The sequence below is a fragment of the Gouania willdenowi genome, chromosome 6 (genome assembly GCF_900634775.1).
Source record: "Gouania willdenowi chromosome 6, fGouWil2.1, whole genome shotgun sequence".
In the NCBI taxonomy this organism is placed as follows: Eukaryota; Metazoa; Chordata; class Actinopteri; order Blenniiformes; family Gobiesocidae; genus Gouania; species Gouania willdenowi.
In genome coordinates, this window is record NC_041049.1 from 51,042,569 (window position 1) to 51,055,358 (window position 12,790).

The 12,790-nt window shown below is 38.2% G+C and overlaps 1 protein-coding gene across 25 annotated transcripts in view; it reads left to right on the forward strand.

The window, feature by feature from the left end:
* Nucleotides 1–12,790, forward strand: part of mical3a (microtubule associated monooxygenase, calponin and LIM domain containing 3a) — a 103,623-nt gene that overhangs the window by 57,366 nt on the left and 33,467 nt on the right. For 17 of the 25 annotated variants that reach the window (XM_028450543.1, XM_028450541.1, XM_028450542.1 and 14 more), the window contains 11 exons: nucleotides 437–538; nucleotides 807–890; nucleotides 2,317–2,427; nucleotides 2,810–2,857; nucleotides 2,940–3,053; nucleotides 3,163–3,267; nucleotides 3,424–3,537; nucleotides 5,120–5,221; nucleotides 7,013–7,126; nucleotides 8,186–8,372; nucleotides 9,009–9,103. In XM_028450543.1, coding sequence (XP_028306344.1) covers nucleotides 437–538; nucleotides 807–890; nucleotides 2,317–2,427; nucleotides 2,810–2,857; nucleotides 2,940–3,053; nucleotides 3,163–3,267; nucleotides 3,424–3,537; nucleotides 5,120–5,221; nucleotides 7,013–7,126; nucleotides 8,186–8,372; nucleotides 9,009–9,103 — 1,176 coding nt within the window. Of the gene's footprint in view, nucleotides 1–436; nucleotides 539–806; nucleotides 891–2,316; nucleotides 2,428–2,809; nucleotides 2,858–2,939; nucleotides 3,054–3,162; nucleotides 3,268–3,423; nucleotides 3,538–5,119; nucleotides 5,222–7,012; nucleotides 7,127–8,185; nucleotides 8,373–9,008; nucleotides 9,104–12,790 lie in introns of those variants that run through there. The other 8 variants (XM_028450558.1, XM_028450565.1, XM_028450564.1 and 5 more) reach the window with 4 other exon arrangements.

Below are 12,790 nucleotides of genomic sequence, written 5' to 3' on the forward strand. Positions count from 1 at the left end.
TTCTTTTCCAAAGTTCAGGTGTTTCCATTTCCAGTTTTTATTAGAAAATTGTTAGATTTTGCCCATTTCCAAGGGTAATGGAAACGCAGCTCATGTCACTTCTGACTCGTGAATCTGACTAGAGTAAAAAAAAAAAGGTTTGTTTTTGGTTTGGTTTTATTTCTTCAACTTATCTAATGATTTAGTCTTTTAAATCTCTTCAAGCACTTAAGTACAGTACATGCTTCACTATTTCCATTTGTGTGACCCATCAATGACACATTGTCATATTCATCGCTGTCCTGAACACACATTTTTTTCTTGTCACATGAATTAGTGATTCACTTCCTTCTTTCTGTTCTTTCCTCCTTGGTTTCTCCTCCCATCGTGGATCATTTCATGATGCCTTGCATTGTAACTCTGGCACTCTGTCATTCACCTTTACCCGACATCAAAGGGGGATTCTCTGCCCAATCTGGATTGCCTTTTACCCCCTAGCCCTCCACAAACCCTTGTGAAAGAGTCATTGCGTCTTGCACCAGTCCTCGCATGGAGAAAGGTAAACCTTAACCCCCTAAAGATTAACCGCTAGACGTCTGATCATCTAACCATATGTCCCTGTGTGACAGTAGGCCATGATCTGCTTTGTGCTGACCCTTTTCTAGTCCCCAAGACCAGGCTGTAGGGCCTTGTGTGTAGTTATGGCATTATAGTGTTACTGTAATTGTTCGACTCCTGAGGAAGAGTGCTGTGAAAGTCTGTATGTAGAGAGAAATAAGAATATCATTCAGCCATTCTTTCTGCCTGCTTCTCCTGTTGTGGATCAGAGACGCACTCAGCAGCAGGAGCAGCTGAGCATACGCTACAAAGAAATGATAAAGTGTCAGACACTGCCCCACAAAGCAGAGCAGGTATGCTTAGTTAGTCTACCCTGTAGTTCTCCAACTCTTCTGCTTTAAACTTCCATTATGTCACAATTCTTACATGTGAAAAATAGCTCCCTTTTTTTTTATGTATTTTTTTTTTTTTTTTTTTAATAAAACCACATTTTGTTTACATTTAATGGTTTATTGGAAAAAATAAACAAGTCCCAGTTAGATGTAATTGGGGATCAAATTATAAATCAATCAATAGTCAGTGGCTAATGTTGCTACTTTTTAAATTATATACACAACACTGTGTTTCCTCCAAAGATAAATGCACAGTATCACACTTTCAAATGAAAAGGAAGTTAATTTTGGGACAATTCCTCCAAAAACATGTCCCTCTGATTTTAAAGGAAAAGCATATATATATTGTTTTTTTGATTGGATTTAGAAAAAATATTAATTTTAATATATTATTTAAGCAAGAGATGAGAATTATCAACTTCTATGTCAGCATAAAAATGACCAATTTGGGCTTTAATACAGGAAAGAAATGTTTGTTGTCATTTTTGTATAGCTGTCAGGTATTTATTCATAACTAACATGTGTGTTTTGGGGGTGCTTTTATTGTGTCTCTTTTTGTGTAGTTTTCTGTAATTTTGAATGTTTTTATTGGAGATTGTTTTGGTATTTTTCTGTCATTTTGTGTATTTCTCTCATTTTGTGTGTTTTCGTCAATTTATGTCTTTCCTTTTGGTGCCACACAAAGTTAAACCACGGGCCACTTTTGGCCCCCAGGCCACTTTTTCCCACGTCTGCTGTAAGCTATTCCTAAATACATCCCTTCTTAAAACAAATCTAAACCATTTAAAAAACATTTTAATTACTACACACAATGGTTTGTGTGTCCTTTTGTGTCTCCATAGCATTTCTCACTGCACTAGGCATCTCATTACACACACAAACTCAAAATGCCAAACAATCATGTTAAAAGATTAAAATTACTGCTGTTTTGAATTGTTTTTTTTCTTAATGCATATTAATCCCCCAACCCTCGAGTAAGTCAAGTAGACCAAAGACTTAAAACAATCCCCATAATCCTCTGTACCATTTCAGCTAAAAATGTTTTGCATAAAATATCTGATTTACTGATTACCCTTTTCTGTTCTTGATATACAGTATATAAGAAGTATTAAGAAGTAAAAGTTTAATATTTTATTCTAATATAAACTTTGCTGTAAGAATAGGGACTGACTGGTTAAAATGAACCTCTGGTTATTTAGATCACTGAAACTTTTTTGTCTGTGCTGATGTAGCATTGTGTTTCCATAACAGTCTACCAAGTTTGTAAAGTATGCAGTTTTCCATTGTTGGTTAGAAGGAATAAGAATTGTATCTTCATTAAGCCGAGGCCCATCATTCTCCTTCTGCATTGTGCTGAATCTGCTGTTCGTGTCCTTCATCCCTCAAGGCCAGAAGTGGCGCAGACCAACAGTTCAGCTCGGGCTCACGGAGCTGCCCAAAGAAAACCATTCTGCTCCCTTCTTCCTCTTCTACTTCTTCGCTCTCTCTTCACTCAGAGGTGACATACCGTGTGCTGTTTCTTTGTTTGCTCGATTTCTTAACCCTCCTCGTCCCCATCTTCTCCTCGAGTGAATTGTTCACCCTTGTTATGTCTCCTGTACGTCAGCTTTTGATCTCAATGTGTAGAGTAAATAATGAACCGATTTCCTTCCCATATGAGTTAGTTTATTGATTGTTTTCTTGTGAGTCAGTAGTGTTATTTACGAAAGAGTGACTTGTTTAATGCTTGTTGTCTTTGGGCGGTGTTAAAGGACTGGTTAAATTTGAGTTATTGGGATTTCTTTGTATCATTGGATCTTCTTGTCTGACACTGGCAGCATCTGCATATCAGGCTAGAGCTCTGCGTGTAAACGGTGCATCTGTATGTTTATTTTCTTAAGCCAAAAAGTCCAGAAGAAGAGGAACTGGAATACTATGAGAGGCCTCAGGTACACCGGGTAGAGTAATGTGTAAACGCATGCACACGTGGAGTTGTTGTACATCTGTGTTTTAACAGAGCTACTTTGGCAGGATTTGAGTCGACTCAACTCTTTTGAGCCTGAACCCATTCATATACCAGGTGTAAAGGAGAGGGCTGATCGCCTCATCTCCAAGTTTAAGGGAAAACCAAACAAACCACCAAAGGTGAACCAAATAAAGCAGTTTTGTGTTGCACTGTTTCTGGATTAGCATGAATATTTTTCTGGGCTTTGTCTCATTTTCTGTTTCAAACCTTTTTCTCGTTTAACCAAAGCCGAAGAAAAAGCCTTCCCGTTTCTTTTTAGAGCAGTGGTACTTCTCCCGAGGCCTGACTGAGTGTCCAGATTCATCGTTATCAGCTGCTGAACCCTCCCAAAAGGTTAGGGTTTGATGCCGTGGACTGACGCTCACCTGTTTGATTTGGTTTTCGAAACGCAACACGATTCGTGAAAGTTCTAACTGGTTCCATTAACAAAGTATAATCTTGAGCTCCTTGTAGTTTCTGTTGATGACTCGATCATCTATTTCTGTGCAGGAGTCAGCCAGAAGGCTGGATTCTGAGGGCCACAGGCCTTTATATGTGTGTAGCATTCAGGAAAGAGCTGAGATGCTGGCCTCACAAATTGAGGGAAAGCCTGTTGGACCACAGGTGAATCCTCAATGTTAACAACACATGCTGCTGATAGTTGTGTTAAATGTAACTAGAATATTTGCATATCATGAATAAAATGCAAGGAGGATGCAGTTGCTGTTGCAGTGCATTAGCTTAGCATTAGTATTAGCCAAGCATTAGCTATAGGGATGTAACGATTAATCGTAAGGCAGTTAAAAATTGATTCATAGGTATCACGGTTGATAACGATTTTCTGAAAATTGAATCGCAGTACTTTTTTTAAACAGCAGAGGGCGCTATCCAGAAGTGTAGGCGGCGGGCGGAATCTGCTACTACTTTCTTTCTGGCCTCTTTATACTCTTAAACATGTTCACAAATGATTCCTTAACCCTTTAGCACCGAGAGAATATCTGTAATATTACGTGAATATCTGTAAAAGTCACGTTTTTCTATTAGCTCTGTCTGCTAGCATAGCATCTCTTCTTCACTGCACAGATTACCTGCATGCCAACCGACCACTGGGTTACCACCACCCTCTGCTGGTCCAAACAAATATCTTACGTAAATACAATGCACACTGGTTTTTTTTTTTAAAGTTCATTTGTTAAGGCACAAAATACATTTTCAGTTGCACTTTTAAAAAGAAAAAGAACTATTATGCAGTTTTGCATTGTTTATTATAGAACCAGAATTTAAATTAATAGGCTTCTTCTTCATTTGTATTATTCCTTTATTTATTTCATTCAAGATTTATTTTTAGTTAAATTGTATTGTTCTGAATAGTTTATCAAGGGATTCTTTTGACAATGAAAAACAAAAATAAAATAGTACAGTATTTTCTAGTTTTTTTTTTTTTCCCAAAAAAAATAAAGGAATATTTTTCCATCATTATTTGTCTACAGTCCCATTTTGTAAAATAACTCGTCAGTGAATCGTATCGTGAACCCAGTATCGTGAATCGAATCGTATCGGGAGTTGAGTGAATCGTTACATCCCTAATTAGCTAGCATTAATTTTACCTTAGCATTAGCACTAACCTAGCATTAGCATAACATTAACCTAGCAATAGCATTAGCCTAGCCTTAGCATTAAACTAGCATTAGCCTAGCAATAACACTAACTTACCATTAGCACTAACATAGCATTAGCATAAACATTGCATTAGTCTAGCAATAACATCAGCATTAACTGAGTATTAGTATTAACCTAGCAGTATCCTAGCAATAGCAATAATCTAACATTGGCATAGCACAAACATTAGCCTAGCAATAGCATTAGTCTAGCATTAGCATTAGCCTAACAATAGCAATAACCTAGCAGTTGTGTTAACCTAACATTAGCTTACCCTATGAACCCTCTGTGATATAATGCAGAACCACAATTCAAGCAAAATCTGAATGATAAATTGTCGGCTGTGCAGAAATGACACTAAAGTGTTTAAAGCCTTACCTCCTAAAATGTTCTTAGTGTGCAGCGCTGTATCATAGATGATGCAACCGCTCAGATAGTGAGGCTGCTTTTAGATTTTAGTGCATCATGTGCCTGCATTATTCTGGACAAAACATTTACCTTTTTGCACATCTGTCCATGTTACAACTGCCTTCTTTTTTTTGTGGAGGTTAAGAAAAAGCCCTCCCGTTTTTTAATGGAACAGTGGCATCGAGCCCAGGCCCAAAGTCCACACAAGTCTCTACCCTCGACCTCTGACACTTTAAGACAGGTAGACGGTTCTCACCTGAGATGACTTGAGTGTAAATGCTTTGCATCACTTTGCTTTAATATTGCCTAACACACTTGGGAACCTGATGCTTTGTTTACATAATGCTCGCTGGTTTGAAATGATCAACAAACTCATGTTTTTGTTTTGTTTTGGTGTGTTTTTTTACCCTGCGGTTGTTGACTAAAGTTGCTGTTTCGGCTGTGATTCAGTGTGAGTTGCTGTTGCTTTATAGATAAGAAACTTCTCCCTGAGGGTGTGAAGACATGTCAAACTCTTGATATATGCTGTTTGCATTTTTGCTTTTGCCCCTTGTAATGGATTTAGACTGGAAGAACAGCTTGGCAGCAAAACCCTTAGCTAGTCTAATTCTGATGCAATATTCCCTCTGTGGCCAAGTGGCGTCTTGTCTTTGTGGTGGACTGCACCACTGTAAATGGGATCAAATCTCATTCATACTAATAATTTTGGTTTACCTCATATTGCTGTTGAAATCAATTCTTTCCCTATGGAGGATGTAAAATGCCATTTGGTGGAGGTTTGATTTGATGAAATTCAATTCTGGCGTAGAGTAATGTGAGATTAAATCTAAATGTGGTTTTGTGTTTTGAATGTGTGCTGAATTTAAATGAGGAGACGATTCTTGTCTATAAAACAATCAATGACAGCCCACATGTTGTCTGTTTTAAAATGAATTAGAATTGCTTTTGTGACCTAACATGAGTCCGGAACCTCTGCATGGATTCATCCCTTAGTGCAGGGGTGTCAAACTCATTCTAGTTCAAGGGCCAAATACGGATCAGTTCTATCACAAGGGGGGTGATTCAACATTAATGTGCCCAAGTTTGCACTTTCAGTTATAATTAGACATAAAGTATGGAAGGCATCAACAATATCTAAGCAATAAGTGACGGATACTTAAATGGCAGTGGATATCCGTACGGTTGTCATATCAATATACTGACATTCTATCCGTATGCAGCGCCCCTATTTGGCCAGTTTAGGTCACGTGATAATTAGTCATTGGCTTATTTAGGTTTGCTTGACTAAGACTAAACCTTACACTAACCCTAACTAATAACTGGGTTATAACCTAAACCTAATAATAACCCTAAGACACTACGTACGTGTAACCGTACCAATAGCACCGGGGGTTGTCCGTACAACAACCGTACACATAGACATTTTCTACTTTAATGTCCATTGATTGATTCATTTATTATTATTTTTTTTACCAATTTTTATTTGATTTGGGGATTTTGTGGAATAATTTGAGGAAAAATGCAGGATTTTGGAAAAATTTAGAGTTGTTGCAACAACAATTTCTAATTGAATTATTTGGTAATTTACAGAAAAGATTCATGTTTTCTCTGTCATTTTCACTTTCTCCTGCGGGCTGAATCGGATGCTTCGAAGGGCCAGATTTGGCCCCCGGGCCTTGAGTTTCACACGTGCTTTGATGGTATTATTCAATCTGCTGTTGCCCTAACTCAAATGTTGCTCACAGTTGTCAAGGAAATGCCCTCTAGAGCTGTATCACTAATCACGGTGACTGATGGATAAAGCTGTTTATTCTGCTGTTTGGTTTGGAACTAGTTTGTTGGGCTCTTAACAATGCTCGATCAGTCATGCATGGAAACATTGCTTTGTCGTCCTTAACTCCCCATTAGACTCATTTTCCTCTCTTTATGTTGAAGAACTTACTCGTACCTCCTCTCTCTTTTGCCATTATTTATTTACATTTATAATTTTTATTGTTTTCTCACCTGTTCTCCTGTCTAATGCTGTCGATAGCGCTATGTCAGGATTTACACTGGGGGAGTTAGCTCATTGGCTGAGCAGATAGCCAATCAGCTACAGTCTCAAGAAGATCCAAAGCCCTCACATGTGCCTGAAAAGAGGGATTCGGTAAGCACAATATTTACAGTTTAGTTTAGAAAGCATGTGAGTGCTGTAGAGACGGAACCCTCAGATGAGTAGTTGACAAATATGTTTGTCATGGTTAAGTTTATATCCATCTCCCTGTAACAGAAGTGTGTGTGTGGGTGTGTATTACTAAAACCACAGTTTGTAGTTTTCTTCAACCTTTGTTATTTTAGCTTCTGAGACACTTTGGAATGATACATCGAAAACACAGTCAAGCATCTATAATATCATGTTGTTACATAAATTGGAGCATGTTTCATTACAACTAAAAGCTGAGTCACACTTATAAGCACACATCTACCTCTTCTGCTCGCTTTTATTGTCATTATATCGGAGCAGTGGGATGTTTGTACCCTATTTTCTCTGCGTATGCCTCTACAATGACACAGCAGGTTTCACCTCTGCACAATAGTAGCAACGCAATTTTCCAACAGCACCAACAATGTGGCTTCATTCTCACCCTTCTTTTTTAGTGTTTAGTCAAAATTAATTATTTCACAAGCTTCCAAACATGATTATTAGTCCCTTAAGCAGTAATAGTGCTTACAATAATGTTTTTATTAAGCCTCTTGGATAGACGTCACAGCGGACTCGGATCAAGAGAAAAGACAGAAAAAAGATGAACAGAACTTTAAATCAAACGGAAAAAAAACAATGAAACGATGGCATCCTGACACCATGGTAGTGTTTCCATGAAAGGTGATTGCAGGAACTGTATTTTAGATATGTTTATGAAACGGGTATTATTTTTTCTTTTCATTTTTACATTTAAATCCCAATAGGTAAGTCTTGTATCCTCTGAAACTAACGTTTTGCTCAACAATTAATTGCGGTGTTAATGAACATTGAATGAACAAAATGCGTTTTTAGGGCCTGCATCTGTTATTCTAGTATGTGTGCTTAATTCTGAGGAAAGCTTGTCGGTTGAAAATGACTAATTATTCAATGTGTTGAGCCTCCTTGTTTTTTCTTTTCTCTCTAGCTAATGTATTAGTTATTCCTTTAACCGTAAGTTTGATTTATTTTGGTGTCCTTTCACAGGGCTCTCTGAGAAAAGAGTTTCCGGTCAACATTGGAGGCAGCGACGTTTGCTTCTTCTGTCAAAAGCGTGTTTACGTGATGGAGCGGCTGAGCGCAGAGGGAAAGTTCTTCCACCGCAGCTGTTTTAAGTGCGAGTACTGCGGAACAACCCTACGACTGTCCTCCTACGCCTTCGATGTGGAGGACGGTACGACTCTTACTCTTATTATTTTACCACTATATAGACATTTTCTGTATTCAGTTCCATCTTTGAACTAATTAAGTTTGAGACACGGGTGAGTACTTGTCGGGCCAATTATAAACATGATTTTAAACAGTGTTCCCAGTTGTTTTGCCAAACACGCCTCTCTTCCCTCGAGCCAAAGTTGCATCACAGCTTTGTTTTATTTATGCATAAAGACTATTATTAATGGACTGAAACAACAGGAAATTGCAAAACTGATTCATTTTAAGTGTGGAAAAGTTTTTTTTTCTCAAAGAAGAAACAAGTGTTTTGTCCAACTGAGCTCAGGACTGAAGGCTGTCTTATGATTGCATGATTTTCCTGACTGGGTAGTGTCTATTGTGCTCAAGGACAAGCCGCAGATTGTTTACCAAGCCAGAAAAGCTTTCTCACTGGGAGTATGACATGAGATGGGAAATATTTTTCTATTTTTCTCATTTTCGATCATCCATTTTTTTTTTTGTTTATCTCTAGGGCAGGGTCACATTATAGATTCTATGTGGCGAAACTGTGCAGGGTCGGCTCCGTCCAGTCTGTATTGATTCATTTCAGCAGTGAATTAATTAATTTTTCTGCTGTGTTTTTTCTTCTGTTCTTCAGGGAAATTTTACTGCAAGCCTCACTACTGTTACCGCCTGTCTGGGTATGCTCAGAGGAAGAGGCCTGCTCCGTCTCCAGCTCCAATCAGGGCTAAGGTACACTAAAGATTAAATATGTATTTTAAACATTCAGGGCCTGTACTACAAAGCTAGATAAGTATATCCGGGATATCTCTCTGTTTGCGGGCTTCACCTAACCAAACATTCTCTCACAGAGAGCAGCTGTACTACGAAGCAGGTTATCAACACGTTCACCTAAGACAGGTGATTTGAGCCTGACTATGTGCACGCTCCAGTGGAAGGGGTGGAGATTGTAGCGTCAGACCAATCACAAACAGAGAAACTGTGCAGACTTACAATAATTCAGACCAAAAACAACACTGTTGCTGCAGTGAAGCAGGAAGGTATGAACGGTGGAATTGATGAGTGTTAATGCTTAAATGAGTGAGATTATACAATATTCATCAGTGAAAATACACTGATCAGTTTCACTTTACTAAAGCACAGACCTCATCTCTGGCTCTGATGCTGTGTTTTTACAGCTCAGCTTACATCATAAGGTGGACAATACTTGTATTTTATATAGCCTGTATTATCTTACAAGACTGAGGCTCTCTACGTCGCCACAAAATACATGAATTAATAAATTTATGAGTCTGAAAGCACCCGACACACGCAGGCTTTATAAGCTGACTAATGTAGGTCAGTCCATCAGATAAAAATATCTATATTTCCTATAGGATATCATGGGGTAAATGAAAGGATTGCATTGATGTCTAAATAATCTTTCTTTCCCGTCAGTGTCATATCAGATCACGCCAGTGCTGCTGGCCTGACTGCTTCTTCGGGCCCGGGGGCGGCTCTTGGGTTTTGCAGTGGCGGTACTTGGAAATACATTTGTCATGGATGCACTGGCCTTGGGCTGTGGGATAACACTCATACTGGGCTCAACCTTAGACACGTTGTTCCCAAATACCTGTTTTCTGGAATTTCCACTCACCTCTTCCTCTGTTCACAGCCACCACCATTATTCCTAAACCACACACTGGTCACCAAACTGGCTTGACAACACAACAATAAACACAATATACACAACCACAATTTCACATCGCATCACTTAAAACTATTCCTCACCCATTCCATATCCTATCTTGTATCCCTCTTCCCTGCTAACTTCCCCACCCCCCTCCAACCCCTCACCTTGGTGTAACACTGCCCTCTCTTTTTTACACCCTCCCTTTAATAAAGTATTTCTTACCCTTCCCTAGGGAGGGCTGGTGACGGTCACAATTATGCAATGAAATAAATAAATTTATTTAATTGCAATAATAAAATATGCATTGCTGTCAAAAGATTGCACTTCTTGTAGTGTTAACCTTCGAAAGCATGTGCAGACAAGAAAAAAAAAAAAAAAAAAAAAAAAAAAAAGATCACGCAGTGACGTGTTCAACTGGCCCTATATTCCCGTCTGGACTTAAGCGCTTTTTTGCAGTTACTCGCTTCTCTCCTGCGCGTATTCTCCGGTCAGGCTCCTGACATGCCCACCGCACGTAAATCAACCATCAGCGCATAGTCTGTGAATGAATTTTTTTTAGGCTGTCTAGAAATCACGGAACATGGAGTTTTCCCAATGCTTGTATAGTCACTGAAATCCGTGAAAATGATAAAGTGCACTTTTAATTTTAAACCCCTTCATTGATAAACAATGTAACAGATTGATTTGATCAGATTATTGATTAGATTACTGCAGTGTGAAGAGCACACATTTTTCTGCCTGAGCCACAGTTAAAATCTCTTTTTCCCCCTCATATTAACAACATATTAACGTTTGTTTGTGTGGAAAGCCTAATTTTATTGACTTTTATTCTTGCATTCAGAAATGATCAGCGCTCATCATCTGTCATCAATGTTTTACTTTTATTCTTGTCGTGGATCAAACTGTGGCTTTACTTTATACACAGCAGTAAAATAGTTGCGCGTCAGTCTGACGTGAGTTTCATTGTAACGAGCAGCAGTAGCCGAGGCATTGCGGTACACACACAGCTAAACAGCTCCACAATGCTGCTCTCACCCCCTCCCTGAAAAAGTCATTAAAATATAATTAAATATAACACATTTTGTCCCGTCTAGAACTGGTAAATGTGAACATATTAGAAATGCTGATGGTCAATTCACTGGTGTGCTTGTGACTCCCCCTCCACCCCCGTGAGAGCGTGAGTCTCTTCTGCAATATTATGAGTCCGTGTGGCTTCAATTGTAACTAAGTTCATAATTCTAGTGCAGTATAATCAGTGTTGGAAAGGTTACTTTTAAAATGTAATCAATTACAGGTTACGTGCCCAAAAATGTACTTTGTAACGTATAGCCTTACATTACTTAATCTGAGTACTGTAATCTGATTACTTGAATTACTTCCACATTAAATTATATTTTTTAAGTGTAGAAATGCAGTTATTGAGAAGAATAAAGGGAAATATTGTAAATCCATCCTCTATAGGTGCTGATTGAGACATTCTTCACAGTAATAACTTATACTCATAATAGTCATCTGTTTTAAATGTAATGTGTGAAGTCTACTAGTCTATCCAACAAACCATGTTAGCACATCATAAAGGACAAGGTTTGTAAGGAAATATAGACAGTAGCACTAACTGTAGAGTCGACAATAGGCTGTCTGTAACTAACTATATATTAATAAGTAGGTAGAAATTATGGACGTTGCTAACTGACTATTATCTTTGTTGACTAGTCTATTACACGAGATTTTTCTAGAACAGTTCAAATTAAGTAAAAAAAATAATATGCAAGGTTAAAACACTGCCTTTAATAATATTGTGCGTATTTATTATTTATTTGAAAACGTCCTCTGCGTAACTGTTGTTAGTTTAAATGTTAGTGAGATGTTCACACTGTCGAGCAGTTGAACATCAAAGTATCTCCGCAGGATGAATCAAATTAAACAAATCACATTAAAAACAAACCAATGAGCTCTGGCATTTCTTTAGTTTAAAGCTTACATATATGTGGACAATAAACAGTCCAACAGGAAGAAGCAATTATACTGATCAATAATAAATGTGATCAACAATCACATTGAATTATGGTAACAATAAATCAGTTTTCAGAATTACACTTCAGCAGCCACGGAATCATTAGCAGGTAGAAACACGTTAGATTTAAAAAAAAAAAAAAAAAAAAAACCTCCAATAAAATACGACTGTACCTTATTATGCGTGCACGCGCGGGCGGGCAGACACGAACATGGCGCATGCGAGTGCGTGCACACTATTTGGTTGAAAGAGTCAGTTTGGCTGTTGTGACACAGTCTGTAACCAGACTAAATGGTGATTCTGCTCAAACCGGGGGACTCCCAGGATTGATGGCAGTTTAAAGTGGATGGAGTTCAGCCAGGTTGTGCCGTCAAATCGACCAAAATCTTCTGTCAGATTGGTTAAAATTGCGGAAATTTGTGGTGATTAGACAATTGCTAACTGTGAGACGATTGCCCGGTCGAAATTTAGCCTTAAAGTCTCCTGCTGCTCGTCGTCCTACATCATACATCATTAGATTGAGTGACCGACACAAATAGTTTAATTTCTATTTACATTTGGGGCTTCTGTGAAATACATTGTTTTGCCATGTTAAGTGAATAAACCCGTGAAACAGAGCAGTAACGTTGTGTAATCCATTGATTTTAAAAATGTACCTGTATTCCGATTACCAACAATTTAAACTGTAACGGATTAGTTACTCATAATTTGTAATCTGAATACGTAATGTTGT